Source organism: Aptenodytes patagonicus, chromosome W, assembly GCF_965638725.1.
Source record: "Aptenodytes patagonicus chromosome W, bAptPat1.pri.cur, whole genome shotgun sequence".
NCBI lineage: Eukaryota > Metazoa > Chordata > Aves > Sphenisciformes > Spheniscidae > Aptenodytes > Aptenodytes patagonicus.
The window spans coordinates 2,980,698-2,998,501 of NC_134981.1; the positions used below are offsets into that span (position 1 = coordinate 2,980,698).

At 41.7% G+C, this 17,804-nt stretch overlaps 1 protein-coding gene across 1 annotated transcript; it reads right to left on the bottom strand.

The window, feature by feature from the left end:
- Positions 1-278: 278 nt before the first annotated feature.
- LOC143171935 (SKA complex subunit 1-like) lies at positions 279-17,639 on the bottom strand. The gene is made up of 7 exons (XM_076361122.1): positions 17,538-17,639; positions 16,525-16,629; positions 15,436-15,560; positions 14,631-14,722; positions 11,008-11,145; positions 6,025-6,194; positions 279-1,326 (listed from the first exon to the last, which is right to left on the bottom strand). Exons 2-7 carry the CDS (start codon positions 16,610-16,612, stop codon positions 1,178-1,180), a joined length of 762 nt encoding a protein of 253 aa, XP_076217237.1. The 5' UTR covers positions 16,613-16,629; positions 17,538-17,639; the 3' UTR covers positions 279-1,177.
- Between the last annotated feature and the right edge of the window lie 165 nt (positions 17,640-17,804).

Consider the following 17,804-nt stretch of genomic DNA (forward strand, 5'->3'; position numbering starts at 1 on the left):
GATCTTGAAAGGCGTTTAAGAGTACATGAAGCTGGGTAAAACAGAAACAAACAAACAATAAAAGGACCTGATGATCCATGGACCCAAACCTCTACACTTTATTTAATATAAAATAAGCTTTGCAAAAAACAGATGGACTCAACTGACACCTATGGAAACTGATTTTGCACATCCTCCTATGCTGTGCGTTTATCTGAACATGAAATATATTCCAATATGATGCAGAGTAGAGACCTCAGCTTGGATCTCAACATCCCAGAGCAAAAGACCAAGAACACCCCCCCAAAACCAACCACCTCCCAGACAAAAAAAACAACGGGAATCTAGGATTATATAGCACTCACCGGGATCTTTTTATTGAGAAAGTTCAAAGTTCATTCAGGGTCTTCTGCTCATTAAATTGTCATTTTAACACCGACAGGTTACAAAAGGAGGTATTTTAGATGAGATGTTAGGATAACAGCAGATACAGGCTCATGGAAGAAAAAGACCATAGCTTTTCTTATCAAAGAGTTTTGATTACTTGCAGAGTTGATATTTATCGCAATAATTCTACTCTGGAACTTACTACACTCATAGGTCGTTTGAAAGCAACCTTCTGTAATAAAAACTGTGACGAGTTTGACCGGTATTTTCAAAGTGAAAGTCAACATTTTCACGTGAAAACCCCCACTGCTCTACTGTTTCAGCCTAATGGGTTGGTCTGAGGGAAAAATCTGGCTGCATGATGAAGTATGAAAACCACACGGCTATCAGAACTATTGATCATCAGTCTGGAAGCGTTTAAACTACCTCAGATCTTCCTCTTCAAGCGATGCAGGAAAGTCCAAAACATACAATTAGGATAAAAAGAAAGAGATTAAGAAAAGGAAGTCTGGAAATTCGTTTGAGGGATTAAAAAATATCTGGTTTGCATTTGTAATTTACCAAAAGACAGTAGTTCCTCTCAAGTTTTCAAAACAAAATTCAAATACTTCAAGGCCATTTGACATTGCCACTCCTAATTTAGGATAGAGGTCTGAAAAAACACTTCTTGGTCCCCACCACTGCCTTTTAGAAAATAAGGGAGCTGAACGGGAATGCCTACGCATAGAATCTCTGCAGACAACAAAATCCCTCTGCATCTCAAAATACTTCTGCCTTCCGTGTCTTGGGTAAGCAGAATATGGAAAGCTCATTAGCAGATGACGTAGCGGACAAGTCTTGAGCCACGAACTTCTCTCACTCTCTGGCAGTGGCGCAGGATATTGAGGATCCTATGGAAGCGCTTATCCACTTTCAGCTGAGTGAACTCTTTGATATCAGCCTCCACAATAAAAAATTCACCTGGAAAACAAATGACGACTTTGCTATAGAAGCGACTATGTTGTAGGATACACTTAACATTTCACAAGTAACAATACAGCCTCTTCTTAACAATTCCGCACACTGATGAAAAAAAATAGAATCAGCAGTAGGACGGCCTCACACTATCTCAGAAACTTTGTTCTGCTTTCTATATTTGTCACCAGAAAGAAGAATTACCAACCCTCCCACCAAGTTCAACTACCCTGCATCGTCCACAGGCCCCATCCAGCGAGCTCCGTCTGTTGTCAGCTGCATCTACTAACATCTCTCAAACCATCCATGCTCCTCTATCAGGGTGTGAAGTCTGTAGCAGTCCAAAACACCACCCAGGGCCAGACACGAGACATTCCACGGATGTGCCAGAAGATGGGGATAGTAGAAAGCCAGTTGACAGCACACCTTGAAGGGCCTTGACGCCTAACAGTAAACTTCTCTTTGAGGCCTCGCCCAGAGGTGTTCTGCTCTCAGTGACATCCAAAGCACTGACCTGAGCAAAACCAAAGAGACGCTCAGGGCCTGCTTAAAGATCATAGCACAGCTTTACAGAGAAAGGCATCACGCTTCAGCCTTTCAATCATGGAACACAGTTGAGTAGCAGCGTGATTTGAATCCCAAGTAATTGCTTTGCAATGTCTGAAATAAGCTGTGGCCTGACGACGTTCTCTCAGCAGGCACTCAAGTTCTGGAATTGGCCCTTTGCAAATAAAAGGAAGGAGCCCTGCATACATCAGAGCTACGCAGCCCGCCGTTCCCTTGGCTGCCATCAGATTTGGAAAAGAAGAATTGTTCATTAACTAAGAAAATGCAAGAAAAAGACTAACCACTTGGAACGACATCCTCTCCGTGTCTCTAAGAAAATGGCACAGGAAGGTCCTGCACCAGAGCTGGCAGCCCATCCCTTCTTGTAGTTGATTTAACTACTTCTGAAAGGAAATTCTCATTATCAAGTGCTTGTAAGAAACCAAGGCCTTGACTGGAGTTAAAGCATTTAAAATGCCTGCAACAGAACCCCAAGAGAAGGTCCCCACAGGCTAATAGTAGACACGAGGAAGGAAGGAAGGAAGGAGTTGTTCTAAGCACTCCATAGCTCTATTCACTAGCTGTGATTTCATATTCAGTCTTTATGCGCTGCTCAGACAGGAGATAATTATAGCTCTAGTAAAATGCCTGTACATTTAATACTTCCTGTAACACGGCATAAGGTTTTAACCACGCATCTTCACAAAACCATAAGAATGAAAAGCAATCTGTAACCAGGAACATGCTAATTAAGGTATAAGAAAGAAACGTCCAATTACCTTTAAGGAGAGTAAGTAGAAGGAAAGAACATTATTCTGTAGTATCATGCTTCCAAGTCTCATGAGAAAGAAGTCACAAGGCTAGGGGTGTTCTAGCTTGGGAAAGAGAGGATGGCATTCTCCCTCTTCCTTTTACCCTTAAAGTAAGGCAGAGGCAGCATCATCTTAGATAAGATGGAGCATCTCTTCTTTCTATTAAATTATTGGACAGTCCTTCCAGTTTAACTGAGGAGAAAGTAGCTGATGCTAGCTGGAAAGCCAGAGCCGCCAGGAAAGCTTTTATTTATTTATTAAACAAGTACAATGTAGCTTTACACAGGCAAATCTGTGTTTTTCTGTAAACATTTCATCTTGAAATTTCATCTTATGAGTGATCTAACAGCACTCCACTCTGAAGGAGCATCCAGGGATGTGACGGCCATTAGAACGAAGGTCCCAGAGCGCTGCTCATAAGCATAGCGTTCCCCAAAATATTGCTCAGCCAGAGCTGAAGAATAACGGATCGTGTTTTCTCACAGACTGGGCCATTTTCAGAGTTGGTGAGACAGATGTCTAATAGGAAGTAGAATCTTCCAGAGACACTAACTGTCAAAAGCTGGAGGTCTTCCCCCAGATGGGAACTATTCTGGAATCTGAGCTTGCAACACTGCCGAATTCACATACAGATGGGAAGTGGAAAGTTCATTTACTAGGAAAAGAAAACACCTGCACAACTGCTTAAGATATAACTACAGTTGGATAGAGACCATTTGCAATTTCCAGTAATAAGGCAACACACCTAAATGGTGTTAGGAACCCAGGGATAATCCGCATACCGGTTTCACAGTCTGTTGTATCTGCGGGAGCATCAAAACGTCCTGAATGCGTGCAGAACACGATTTCTTCTTACATTTGCCCAGAATCCAGGGCAACAACATTCAGCATAGCAGGATCTTTTTTATGAAGAAACCAGAGCTGGAAAAAGGGTGGTGGTTTGGTTGGAAACAGTAGGTCCATACACTAAATAACTAGCTAAACTAACCGAGTCACCTTACTGGCTGGGAAGTTACCCTGATAAACCAGGCAGCATCTTTTCTCCTCTTGAAATCAGAGGAAGGGGTCAGCTGGCAAGCAGCCCAGTCTGAGAAACTGTGGGAATCCTAAGCAGAGACACTCACAGCAGAAATTTAAGCAAACAAATCAATGAATGCACAACCTCATCCTTAAAAATGCAATGGATAAAGACATTTAATCATTTTGTGCTGGCCAGATAAGAACCGCCTGACAGCCTGCCAGACCTTTTCTCTAGACTTTCTAGATGATTAGTCACAACAAACAAAAACAAAACAAGAAAACCTACCACACACACACACACTCTCTCTCAGATGCTGAAAATCCTAGTTTCCTAACTGAACTTTCTAACATAAACGAGAAAAATAAAGACTGTCCCTCAGGTACTTGAAGAAATTAAAAGCCTCAATTTTTCCAGACTTAAAAAAAAAAAATTCTGGTAGAAGATTATCTCTGACTAGTTGTAGCTTTCTCAAGTTGCAAGAATGGCTCCTGCATTGCAGCCGGGGCTGCCACAGATCACGGTGTGGACTAAGCAGCATTCCAGGCCGAGGAGGGCCCTTTTAGTGTTCAGCCTCTCCTCTACAGCCATGGGCTCAAGCTCCTATCGTCCCGAGGACAGTAACAGTTAAACCAAAAAGATACTGTAAGTTAAAAAGGATGCAGCAAGTATTTTGCGAAATCCCAGATTAATATGAGCCATTGTTAGACTGAAGCAGAACTTGTCTAGAAAAAACAACCCCAAACAAACTATCCGAGCCCAAATCGGAAGCCAGTCACGTGAAGTAGTCTAGCCGCATGCCTTTAGCATGCTTTTATTAAAGTTCTTTACAACACTGACTTTCATACGACATGTTTATCGCATAGGTCTCAAAATAAACCGCCAGGCATATCCATCATATCAGAATTCCTTCCCTACAGAAGAGATGCATTTAGAATCTAGAAGTTAGTGTTGTTATCACCATACCATAAATATTGAGAGTCTTGATCAGCAACAAATCCAAAGGAAGGAAGAAAAAGTCGTTGTTTGTTATAAGGGGACTCCTGAGTACCCAGTGAATGCGCAAAAAAAAAAAAAGGGGGAGAAAAAAAAAAATCGAGAGGTGGGTGCTAAGGTGTTATCAGAAAGAGAGCTTTCTTTCTGTGAGACAGAAGAGAGTTTGCTCCATGCTTTATGTCTGAACTTGGAAACATGAGGGCATTCCAAGGCCATCGCCAAGCTCGATATGTGCAGTACACCCCTCCAGGAATAATTACGTACTTGTTCTCAAAAGGAAAGGAATGTCAAAAAGGAGATTTTAATACGAGAGATTTACTGTGCTACATATCTTTGGAAAAACTAACCTGAAAGTACAGCTTGCTTTTAAATTGAGAGGCAGACATTTCGGTGCATTTTCACTCCCTCTACGCTTTTAGGTGGAGAAAACTTCTTAAGGTTATCAGACAGCCTTGTCTCTTCCACAAAGCTGCTGCAGCACGACCGGTTACCCAGATTTCCCAACTTCAGAACAAATTTTTAATAGTTTGTGTCCATTCTAGCTTAAAAACTGAAAACGCAGTTTATGCAGTTTGGTTATCAAACTAGGAGTTTCCAGAGCTTGTAGTGATTCCAAGTTAAAACTTTGTGCGCTCGCAGTTTTTGCTACAACACACCATGAAAGTGACATGTTTTCAGTGAAAACATATAAAAAGTAACCAAATCAGTTATGGGGAAAACTCTTCAGTCACAACAATAACCCTTGTTGCTACACTATAGGACTTCATCCAGAAGAGGTGACTGGATTTTACACTGACCACCCAGTTCTTCAAATAAGACATTTGTATTCCTTATGGCCTAGAATCTGATCTGGAGATGAATGTCACCTCTGTTCTCCTCCCCTGATATCAAGGGAGGACCAGAACTTTCCCCGCTCCAGACTGTCGAAGCGCTGTTTGCCCCCTGTAGTGGCCAGGAATTCTTCAGGGCCAAATCTGATTTAGACTGTGGCACCCCATGCTGGGAAGGGAGGGAAAGCCCTGCTAGGTCAACAGATTATTATTTTTTTTTTTTTCCCCTGTTCTCCATCTGAGAATAAGCGATAGCAGGTTTTCTAAAATTTTTCAGGACTGACCGTTTTAAACACTCCCACAGGTTAAACCATTCCACCAACTACCAGACTGCCTGGACGGACTATTTTCTGAGAATAAGACGCTTTAAGTTACACTATAACATGAAAAGCACGTGCCGTCATTAGTCATTCAATATCTTGTCCCGTATTTTTATACTTGTGCTGCAATATCCAAATGCTGTGAGTTTGGTACTAACAAATGAAAAAAAAAGAAAAAAAACCTTTTGTATCCTTAGTTTCTTCTTCCAGGAACCTGTGGTAGAGATTTCTGACTGCCGCATTCATAGATCTCAAAGGCTGATGCAGGATCTTGTACTTGCCCACCACAGCCTTGTTCATATCTTGAACAACCGCATTAATCTGATTGTACGTTAAACGACCTTTCATATACCTACAAATAAAAATAAAAGTCAGTAACCAGAAAGTCACAAACGAAGTTCCGTGTTTATTTTTCTCTTTCATTAGCCGTAATTGAACATGCAATTCCTAGTCAGAGGCGGTTTCTTCTGCTTTGTGTTAATGAATAAATGTAGTAGTTAATTTTGTTCGTTCCCTTGATTGTTTAATAATGTTGAAAAGCCAGAAAGATGAACCATTAGAAAGCTAAATTAAGTAGTAAAAAAAAATCCAGCACTAAAGCTGTAAGGAGCTTTTCAAAATGGAATAAAGGTTGCTTTTATAGCGTACCACTTAAACTACAAACGCAGAAAAATCAAGCAACTTTGCAGAAAACATAACATGAGCCAAAACTGAAATTAAATGTTTCTGCCTAAGAGTGCAATTTGGTTCATATTGTAATCATAAATAACCTGTGTTTGATCTTACAGCCATTCCTTTGGGTTTTTTTAAGAAATACTAGTTTTGTGTTGTTTTTCTATATTTTATTGTGCAGCCTACTGAGCTATACAAACACAGTTCTGCACTACCAACACCCGCTTCTGAACTTTCAGTTTCATAAAACCAGTACTAAAAGAATAAGATCTGTTGATAACAGCCTAGAGGTACAGGAAGCACAGAAGATAAAAAAAAGTGATGTGGAAATATTAGAACACTGGAATATTTGCAAGTAAGGCTATTCAGCATTTATAGATGTAAAGGCATGCATTCACGGAAAAGGAAACATGCTGCCAACTGAGAAGCCATTATCTAAAAATGAAATCTGAAACTCATATGACAAGCAGTAAGCTAAATACAAAACCCAAACCCCAGAAAACACTGCAGTAAAAGCCAGGGCAACCTTGCAACTGGAATTATCCTGTGATCACCATTCAGTCACTACAACAGACCAAACTTGGCTGTTTGGATTTGGTTCGGTGTCAGTTTGCAGATGTGTGGAATCAAGAACTGTTACAATTCATTTTAAGAACGAATGGGGTTCTTTAGGTCAGGACATCAGGCGGCTAAAAGCTGAAGGACAGTAAGACTGAAAAGATCGATGAACAGGAAATTCTTCCCTCATTTTAATTTGAACGGAAAAACTCAATCTTTGGAAAACATACAAAGAATTGAAAGCACAAGTAGCTAATCAATTACAAATTCAATATTCCAAACCAGAATGTGGGCAGGCATTACACAATTGCCAACTAAAAATAAGCACTTGCTGTAGATTTTAATAATAACCAGTCCCTGCCAGGGAGACAGGTCTGCGCGGGGTGTGTAAGAACTCCTGAAATCAAAGCAATTGCTCTAATTTCAGACTGAATTGCTACTGACATATTTGTAGCCAGTTTAACTTTATTGATATTTTGATTAATCCAGATTAAAAATTGGAGGTGCAGCCATTTTTATAAAAACGCTCTACTTGGCACACATAACATCTTTTCAAATAAAAGCCGCGCTACCACCCCTGAAATGCAGTCACACTCGGCATGAACGAGTAACACAGCCTACAACCACAGAAGGGCTTTGCCTGTATACATTGCTATTTATTGCCCTATCTGCATCCCTTAGCCTATTTATAAAGTCACAGGGGAACGTGCAGAGCTATGAAGATTAAGGCCAGAGGTATAAAATACCGGTATTTAAGTTCCTGTGCTCCCACTATCGGTAGACATACAGTGAATACACTTAATAAAGCCAAAAGAACACCGCAGCTCATCCTGAAGCAGATTTGGTTGCCTAAACCTAAGAACCGAGTGCTCTTTGAGAGGACCCTCAGGCATCCGGGATGCTCAGACAGGGCCAGCAGATGGGCTGGGGTTTACAGAAAATTCAGGAGCTAAAGATCTGGCAGTGCATGCTAAAGCATCTGCAATGGCACCAGACAGTTCTGCTTAGGCAACCGAAAGACGCCATGTGCAGCTAGGCAGCCGAGCCGTTTTCTGGTTTCGCTGACTGTCCTGACGTTCAGCGACAGGAGTGGGGGCACTCGGTGGGCGTGGAGACACCTGTGTCACAGACACTTAAACGTAGGCGCCTTAATCTCAAATCAAATTCTGTCAAAAGCAATTGGAATTTTTCTTCTGTGCATAGCTGTAAGGATCATAAAAACTCCAGCTGTTCCACAGTTTTCTCATGTTTCTATCCAGCCATGGCTAGCAAACCCATAAATGCTGACATTTATTTCAGTCTGTACATAGGCTAATATAAAAATACAAAGTTGAGAAGTTCCAAATTCATCCATTTAATTTAGATTTAAAATAACTTTAAAATCTGCTTCACTACATCAAAAGCGAAAACATTCAGAACTTTTTTTTTAAAAAAAACAAGTGACCCGATTTCTTTTTTTTAATCCACAGAAGCCCTTTTCAAAACATTTTTTTCCATAGGTATGAAAACCAAAGCACAGTGCTATGTTCTTCAAAGAAAACATCATCAGTATATCACATATATACCACTGGAAAAAGAGATAAACCTCCTAATGGCCAACCCTGCTCCCTCAAAAACGCTTAGGCTAAAAGAAACATATATTCCCCCAAGTTACCATCTTCTGAGACTTCAGAGTTATAATGACTGTGCAGATTCTAAAAATATCTTAAGGGGTAAGAATTTTAGAGACAGAATAAAGCAAGCATTTTCCTTTGCCTTGAATTCAAAGTTAACCGAGACATCTACTGTGCAATTTCCTTTTTCCTTCCTCCAAAAAGGATCTTTCTGCAACAGATTTGAAGGCTAAGATAATTTGCAAGTTTCTTACTGTGCGAGAGTATTCTATTTGATCAAGGTGCTCCATATCTGCACCTTAACACAGCATGCACCTTTGTTAAATACCTGCTGCAAAGTTCTAAAAATATCAAGTCACTGAAGACTGTATATCCCTTTTAGTGCCCTAATGATGCTGGGGAGAGATTCTCCTTCACTTTCAGCACAAAGGGGGTGAAAACCACCTAGATTTTTCAGTTACAATCTACCACAGCTGTAGTAGGAAGGGAGAGAAGAAGGAGACTCTTGGCTGATTCAAAACCCGCCATACCCAGCTGGTAAGGGATTTCGACACATATGTGATACATATGCACAGTTGTGCTTTATTAAGTCCCTCAGACAGGCTTAGCATAGGCACAGTCCTGTACCAGCACAGCCACGCGGCTCGGGGACCAGAGCTGTGTAAAAATGCAGCAGTATTCCCCATCGCTATTGCCAGCAGGTATAAAGAGATCCTACATCAGAACCAGTGCTGACCTGGAGAACTGGGTTATGGACCTAATTCTCATTCTTCTAGGAGAATATGTTGGGTGGGAGAAAATTTGGGTCACAAACGTGTGCTGCTTAGATTTGATTAAATAGCATGTGAAATTGCAAGCTTAGCAGACTCCCCCAATCTTGCATTACAATGCTGCCAGGCAACAGGAAAAAACTGGTAGATTAATAGATCTATTTAAATTCACATAAATCTTCCTCCACAGAACAAACATGCTTTGCCCATCCAAATAAAGATATTTCTATAGCCCCACGAGCACAATCTAAGATGCAACCTTTCTGTAAGCCAGCAATTAATATAAGAGTACCCAGCTGGCCTCTGTCCCCATTCTCCCCGGCCACAAACAGCAGTGGAAAACCTTCCACTTTCAAGGATAATGAAACACTTTAAGGGGTTATCAGGGAAGATCATAGCTTTAACTGGAGGGTTAAAACAACATTTGGCTGTAATGGTCTACATCTACTTCTCTTGCCTTAGCAGACATAAAGACCAAAAATTCCCATGCTCCAGCTTTACTTTTCCAAAATTTTATCAGGAGAGAAGTACCTAGGGGAGTAAATCCACCAAACACTGGAGATGACCTGCAGAACAAAAATACCAGGTGCATGCACTTTTAAGAAGTAACCAAAAAAAAAGTCCTTTACTATTAGCTCAACATTCAGGCCCCTTCATTTTTTGAATTGAGCAATTTGGTGGAAGAAAATGGACATTGCTCACCTGAAAATTTTGAAAGCTATAGGAAAGATGATTTGAAAGCCTCAAGTACAACACAGACTCCAAAAAAAAAAATTCTTATTGAAACAAGTGTTGCCAGGGAACACACTGAATCTAGAGTCTAGGTAACAATTTAGCCTTAGGCATCAACAGAATTTTCTCATTTTTGCAGAAATATTTGTCATTGTCCCCAAAATGCCATTGAAGAAAAGTTATTCCTACATGACAGATTTCAGATAAGGATGTCTATTAATCAGGTCCTGATGGTAGGGGAAAAAACCCACAGCTTTCTATTCCAGAAGTTTGCGATATTTCAGTGGGAGGTGTTTTTCTGCTTTTAACAAGTCTGATTTCTTCTCCTGTCCCAAAACAGATTGATAAGTCAAGACTTGAAGTTTTCAGAAACCAATAGTTGGCTCAAATAAAAACAGCATTTATCGTTATTTTTCCTTTAAGTGTAACCATACCTTTCATCTTATGAGATGATGGCTTTTTTTTTTTTTTAAATATCAGTTCTCGAAACAAGAAGTCAACCCATCTATTAGCTAATATATTTCTGTTCATACAATTAAAATGACTTTTGAGATAAGAGGTTTGGGTTTTAACTGATTAGTTCTGATCTTCCCAACATATACATACAAAAGAACCTAATGAGCTCTATTCATTTCGTTTCCAGGTTTGCCAGTATTGCATAGACTATTTGGAGCTATCATCATGATGTTTCATCCTGTGGAACATTTAAAATTTCAAAACGTCTCTGTCAGTCTCAGTTCTGCAAGAGCTCACTTTCCCAAACCTACGTTTGCCACCCAAATCAGCATGACAGGGTCTAAGAAAAGCCATGCTCACTTACGCAGGAACACTTTCAAATTCTTCTGCAGTTATTAAGGGTGCTTCTTTAATAAGTCTTGACTCTTTTGTAGGTTTCTTTGCACGTTCGAGTTCTGCAACTTTTGTTTGTTCTTCACATTTCGCAGTTAGCCCAGTGATGCTGTAAAATGAACGAATATTAAGTGTATAAATAGCAGATAAGTAGTAAGGAGAAGAGCATTATATTATCGTCTGCTTACTCACAGACCTAAGTTCCAACCCATCTGTTAGGCTGGATGAACACAATTCGTGATCTTTCCTGAAAGAAAAATAAATAAAGCGAGCCTACTCCATTTCAAATTGCATACTTTAGCTGGCTTCATTATAGCTCTTCATTTCTCTGCTAGAGAGGCTGCTAGCAGGTGAATTGGAAGCAGTCCAAATGCAGCACAGAGCAGTTAAGAATTCAATGTACCATTACATTTCACAGAACATGAGGCCTCGCTTTTTATCAGATGAACCACAGCACAGAGCTGCAGCCTAACAGGCAGATCTGAAATACTTCACAGCTCTTTGAAAGAAGTTCAAATCTTGGGAAGCCTGACTCATCCATTAATCTTCTGAAGCAAAGAAATTCAACACCATCCAGCAGGCTGGGATTTTTTTTATATATTTTTTTTTTTAGGCAAGATCCCAAAAGCCGAGGAATTTCCTGCTTTGAGCGATTATTAGAGCATTTTTTTTTTTATAAATTCACCCTTCCTCCAAACCCTCAGCTTAGAGCCTCAAACGCCGAGTTATTTGCCAGCCACCCACCTAGCTAGCTGCTGTCCTACTCATCGGTAGAAGGACAGCAAAGAGGATGCATTCGGCCAAATTCACCATCATCTGAATACAAGGATGTTACTGGGCTGCGATGCGCAACAGAAATAACTAAAGCAGTACCGAGCTGACCTGTCACAAAGAACTGATCCTCTACTTTGATCTAACCTTCCCACAAGAAGACATCTTTGTTTGATGTGGGGCCCTACAGTCAGCGAACAGCACAGCAGTGCCTCTGTTGACCTGAGGGCCGGGATTTGATGTCTCACTTGATGTGACACCCCCAAACCCAGTGTCCCATTTCCCAGGGAAGACGACTGCGGTGCGGAGGACAGCGAGTGTCACCTGCTGGACTCCCAAACTGTCTGGTCCGTGACACAGTGACAGGGGAAGCTCTGCTCCATGCCACAATGCAGAGCCCTTCCGAAATCCAGGACACCAACAGTTAAACTAATTCAGATATAAACATCTGAAAACCAAGGTGTGGCCCTGCACAAAACTAATCCCGGCACCCTGAAGCTAGCACTAGTTGCAGGGAATGTCAGCAAAGAAGAGGGAAAGGGAAGGGTGGGGATTTTTGGTGGTTTGGAATAGAAGGGTAAACACAAGGACCGAGGGAGGTGAATTTGTGTCGTAAAACTTCACTCCTCCTGTACGCTCCAATCTCCTGCCATCGTCCTCACTGCAACAAACCTCTTACCTTTTCTAGATGATTCCCCACCCCCAGGTACTTCTGCTTTGGGTTCCTACCCACTACCTTGCCTGTACATTGCTGCAGTGAGATGGTACACGTACAGCTCACTGCTGACCTGGACCATGAAAAGAAAGAACTGAAGCTTGTATTCAAAATCTGGGTTTGGAGTAGTGAGAAACTGCTCTGTCAATAGACATCTGGAACACAAAGGGCTTAGATATATTGAACTTGCTTTTTATTTCAGTGAGATTCCTCCGGTAAATAAGAACATCAAAACAAAGAACACAGGAGAGAAACAATAGCTAAAGCCATGAATTGTTCAATTCGTCTGTGTGGGAGTTTTCATTCTTTCTGAAATCTGGAGGCCTGTAGCGCCAGCGTTCAAGTGCTCGCTCTGCTTTCTGCATTACTTATCTCGTTATATTCACTCAACAGACAATTAGTATTCAGCTCCCCAAGCATTTTGGGACACAGAGGAACAGAAATGGAGAGGGTCAACAGATGAAGGTTTGGGGAAGAGGACTGAAGGCCCATTTACACCAATACAGATGGGTTCTGACCAATTACGGTCTGTCGGACACTGACAGAACAGCGGTTATAAGCTGGCAGAGCACAATCTGTAGAAAATTATTAGAAAAACTTGCCTAGTTTCACATGTGTGGTTCTGTCTAGAAAGGGAAGGACCAGCTAAACTTGCACCACAATTAACTTCTTGATCAAAAGCAGGACAAGCCTGGAAGTGAAACTAACATCCCAAAGAATGTTTTTGATATCAGAGGTAATACAATCACTAAACAAGCCTCATTTGCATGTAAACAATTCCCAGGAGCTAACATAAACTTAAGGTAAAGGTTTTTCCTAAATTAAGAAAGTAAGTTATGAAAAGAAGGCAGAACCCCAGTGATAATTCCATTCTTTCACACACAAAAAAATAAATTCTGCAACATCTAAGTCGAAAAGGAAATTGAAAAGGAACAAGACATCTCTAGACACATTTTGGGAGGCTGTTTCCTAAACTGAGGGTTCCTGTCTGAAGGGTAGCATTCAGAAAAAGTCTTCTGTACAAGTCATCTCTTTACCAGATAAGACTAGTCCAAATTTCAATACAAGCAGTACAGACACAGGTGAGAATATTGCTACACGCTACCTAAAATTACAGTTTGTTTTTCTCTTCTGTAACCTTGTTTCCACATCCTTAACCTTTTACTTTGCTGGAATACGCCTGTAATGTTTTCAGCCTGAAGCTTGTCTGGCATTAGGAGCAAGACCAGGTAAAGCCGATAGATTCAGGGCACATATTGGAAGCGCTGAATTCAAATAGACTGATGCATTGCCTTCTGACAAGCTACAAGGGTGGAAACAAGTTCTGGAATCTCCAGATGTTAGAATCTAGAAGAGACCCTCATCCGGCGTACACTAACATCACTCAAAAATAAAAAGCAATTCCAACAGGCCAAAGAAAGAGCTGACCACTCTGAGAAACACAATCAGAGTTATAATGCCTGAGAAGCCTTTTGAATAATAGCTGTTGTTCCACATTCTTGTGTCTCATCCTCTCACTTGAGCTACTTTATTCTGAACAGTTTCTTAGTACAGCCCTCTCAAAGGCAGGTGGATGTCATTGCTAGCTAAAACAAATGCCAGGCTGCTGCAGGGAAAGGAGAATAAAAATACCACAACCATAATCCAAATCCCCACAGAAAGATGATTGAATTAGAGGATTTTTTTTTTTTAAATGATATTTGGAATGGCAGTGTTGAATTTCAGTTCTAGTAACCCAGCATTTGGATCACTAACCCACCCTTCAATCCTTAGGCACTGCAGCTATCAAATCAGTGTTTGCCATTCTAAAGCAAGGAATGTTCAGATTTATTGAAGAACTAGTTTTCTACTATAACGTCACACCTGCCACTGGAAGCTTCCATCTGAACAACTTGGTATTTTACAGGTTATACCTGAAGGATTTGTTAGGGTGCTAGCACAAGCCTGGTAGTGATCAATCAAGAGCAAACTCCAGAATCAATACTTATAACAACCCTAGCTCCCAAAAGTTCACAGTTAATATACGGTAGAAGGAGTAGAGCTGTACAGTGCTGTAGCTGTACACTGCCCGGAGCAGCCCGATACCTCCATGCTCACGTACCACCTACCAGCTCTGAGTTGGTTTAGGCAGATGGGGAGGAATGTTTTCACGGAGGTGCTGCGCTTCATTTTGATCTCTCTCGGCAGACTTCTGGAGCTCCTGAAATTAACGTTAGACTTCATCAGAAATCCGAAACTTAACGTCAAGCAAGTAAAATTAGTTTACTATTAGGGCGATGCTAAAATTTTTTTTAACCTGAGGCGTCCTTTGCTCTCTCCCCATCATCTTACCTCTTTACCTCCTAATTTCCCCAAAAGCAACTAGCAAAGCTCAGAAAAACAAAGCTAAGAGTAAGAAAACATAAGCTTGTCTGTCCTTGCCCTCGAAGCATCAGAGAAATTTGAGTGGGCAAGAAGTAAACCTTTAACAATATATCCTAGCAGGTCTGGGCAGGGGAACAGCGATGGCAATGAAGAGATACTACAGGAAACTCATCTACATTCCCCAAACAACACTTTCACACACATGAAGGCACTGCAAGCACACACTAAAACAGATAAATATCCTAATTAAATCATTTTCATGGCTATTGCAAGGATGTAAAAATAGAACTGCTCTTTAGATCACAGTATCTATTATGATAAAGACATGCTTTCAATGTATTAAACCTTGAAAAATAAGATTTTTATGTTCGCTATGCTGGAGAGCTGCTTAATAAACCATCAGTAAGCCTGTTCTGAGTCCCAGTTCCACTTATAAGCAGCCTCATGCATCCTAACATATCACTTAGGATCTAGAAAAGAACAACTATGCACTTATCAAAGACTCCTTTGAATCTTTCAGTATTTTATGAACAGGAAAAGAAAGATTACTTTTAGCAAATTTTTCAGTTTTTCTTGCTGTTGAACTTCCGTTTCCATTTTATTCAGGAGATCATGCAAGAGAACCATCTCATGTCCTATTTTACAGAGCATAGATTTGAGGGATGGTTCTTGACCTGTCAAAGAGAGAACGTTAAGCCAAAAAGCCAAAACACCTCCAACACAAAACCAAAAATCCCATTTTCCTCCCCTCCACAAGCAGTGATTATCTACTAACTCCGTGCTCCCCAACCACCATATCTTCCCAGGAGAAGCAGCAGTATTCACTGGTCAAACAGTCAACCTCCTTCTCCATACAGGCAACAGAGTTCAAAGCTGCTGCAGGAATAAAGGCCCCTCTCCAGCACGATGCTGGAAAACGCTAAGCTATACCCACTGCAGGTTGCAGGTGGAGGACACAGCTTTTAAACACAGCCTGGCTTTCACAACTGCTTGGCTGCAGCACCCTGCTCTCCTTCATGATCTCCCTCTGTTTAGGGGAGCTAGAAAGCTACTGCCCTCTTTGGAAAAGGTTATAGTTCCTCTTCAAACAGGAGGTTAGCCTAGATGACCCTCCCAGCCAACATTTCAATGATCCCGTGTAACATCCATTTGTGCCTAGCAAAGGATAAGGGATGAACCTAAAACTTGCAAATCAACTTCAGCACCTCGGTTTCAATAAGTTTGTTACCCACTACATGTTTACATCACAGCCAGGCACTCCTGGAATGCTAGAACAAGACACCTGTATAAACCTCCATCTGTGCCTTTGCACATTTTTGTAATTAGGCTTAACATACTCCCCAAGATATTTTTTTCTTCTCCCATCTGGAGCTTTCCCCATCAAGTATATAGAATATAGGGTGCATTAGCCACCAGTCTCCCAAGTCCCTCAGAGGAGCATACTTTCACTTAGCTCACGTTCTCTGCTTGGCACCTGGTTCCCTGATAATGCTCCCATTTTGCCATCCTTGCTCACTTTTTTTGTTGTTCTCTATGTTTTACTTGATTTCCACTTCATGTTACATTCCTTGCCTAATTAGAGCGTTCCCGTTTCCTGCAAGGAGGTGCAAACCAAAACCCTCTCTCAATTTCTTTTACCTATGTTTCTTAATTGAAGAGTCTTTTTAATTGTTGAAATCTTTGTGTTGATGTGAAAGCATAAATCTTCCAGGTCTGAAGACGCCATATTCCTCTATTATCATACTGAGGGGAAATAAAAAAGAATGTAGTAATTTAAGAAAGACCTAAGTTGCAAACACTAAGCACACAAGCAGAATTTTAAAAAGGACCCTGGTGCATCAACGAAGCAAAGGGGACTTAAATGAATCAGTAAGTGTAGTAACTACCTCTTATTTTACTAAATTGAAAACAGGAGAGAAAGTACAAAGCGACTGGCATAAGACAAGACAAAGCAATTTCCCTGAACTCTGGAGGCAAATGCAGTGTAATATCAGTACGATTCCTCGTGAAACTGGGTAAGTCTTTATTATATTAACATGTTCACTACTAAGGGAGTTGGAAATTTACTGCAATAAACAAGAAATATCTGGTTTATATAAAGAACTGCTATAAGGCGCTCTCAGGGAGCTTGGAGCAGATGATCAATATTTAAAGAGATGTTTTTTGGTTTGTTTGTTTGGTTTTTTTTTTTTTAAAAAGACCAGTAACTAAACAAAACAAAATGTGCACTTGCTTGCTAGCAGTGTATGGAGGCACAAAAAGTAGCATTATATATCGGTTACTCTTGCGTAAGTACACTTATTAACTCCATTACAGAAAATAACTGATAAAAAAGCGTTGCCGAACTGCACCTTCCCCAATCGCAGTGCAACAAACCTCCGCCGGAGCCTATTGTCTGACAGCCCTTGTGTTCACAGCGCTCACGCGGCTCCCTCTGGTGGTTACCTCGCACCTGGAAACGAACCTTTTCTTTTGCTTTTAGTTGTAACGCACCGCGAGCTAGCACGCTTGCTAAATTAGTCGTTAGAGACCGGCCGACTTCCACACCTTAGGAGAAACCGTTACAACCCGCGGCACCCCCCCGCCCTCCGTTTTGCCTCGCGTCCCGACCCAACGCGGGTATCTCCTCCCCCGCGGCGCCCCGCTCTCACCGCCGCCAACGACCGGAGCCAGCTCGCCCGGGAGGGTGAGGAGGGAGGCGGCTCCCCGCGGGAGGACCCCGGCCGGCCCCGGCGTCTCTCGGCGGCAGCGCCGGTTCAAACCCGCCGCGCTCGGCCGGCCGTTGAAGAGCGCAGGCGCCTGCGCGGCGCATGCGCGGAAAAGCGCCGGCGAGGCGGCCGCCGGGGAAGGCGGGAAGGGCGGGCGGCGGTGCTGAGGGGGCCGGCCTCCCGCTCCCCTCCCGTCCCAGAAGGCTCCCC

What these genes read in the sequence shown, in the direction of transcription:
- LOC143171935 (XM_076361122.1), bottom strand. Translation starts at nt 16,612, where the DNA reads ATGGCGTCTTCAGACCTGGAAGATTTATGCTTTCACATCAACACAAAG. An exon ending in CCTAAACCAACTCAGAGCTG is followed by an intron (nt 11,146 to 14,630) that starts GTAGGTGGTACG and finishes TTCATTTTACAG; the next exon opens with CATCACTGGGCTAACTGCGA. An exon ending in GAATTTGAAAGTGTTCCTGC is followed by an intron (nt 6,195 to 11,007) that starts GTAAGTGAGCAT and finishes TTTTATTTGTAG; the next exon opens with GTATATGAAAGGTCGTTTAA.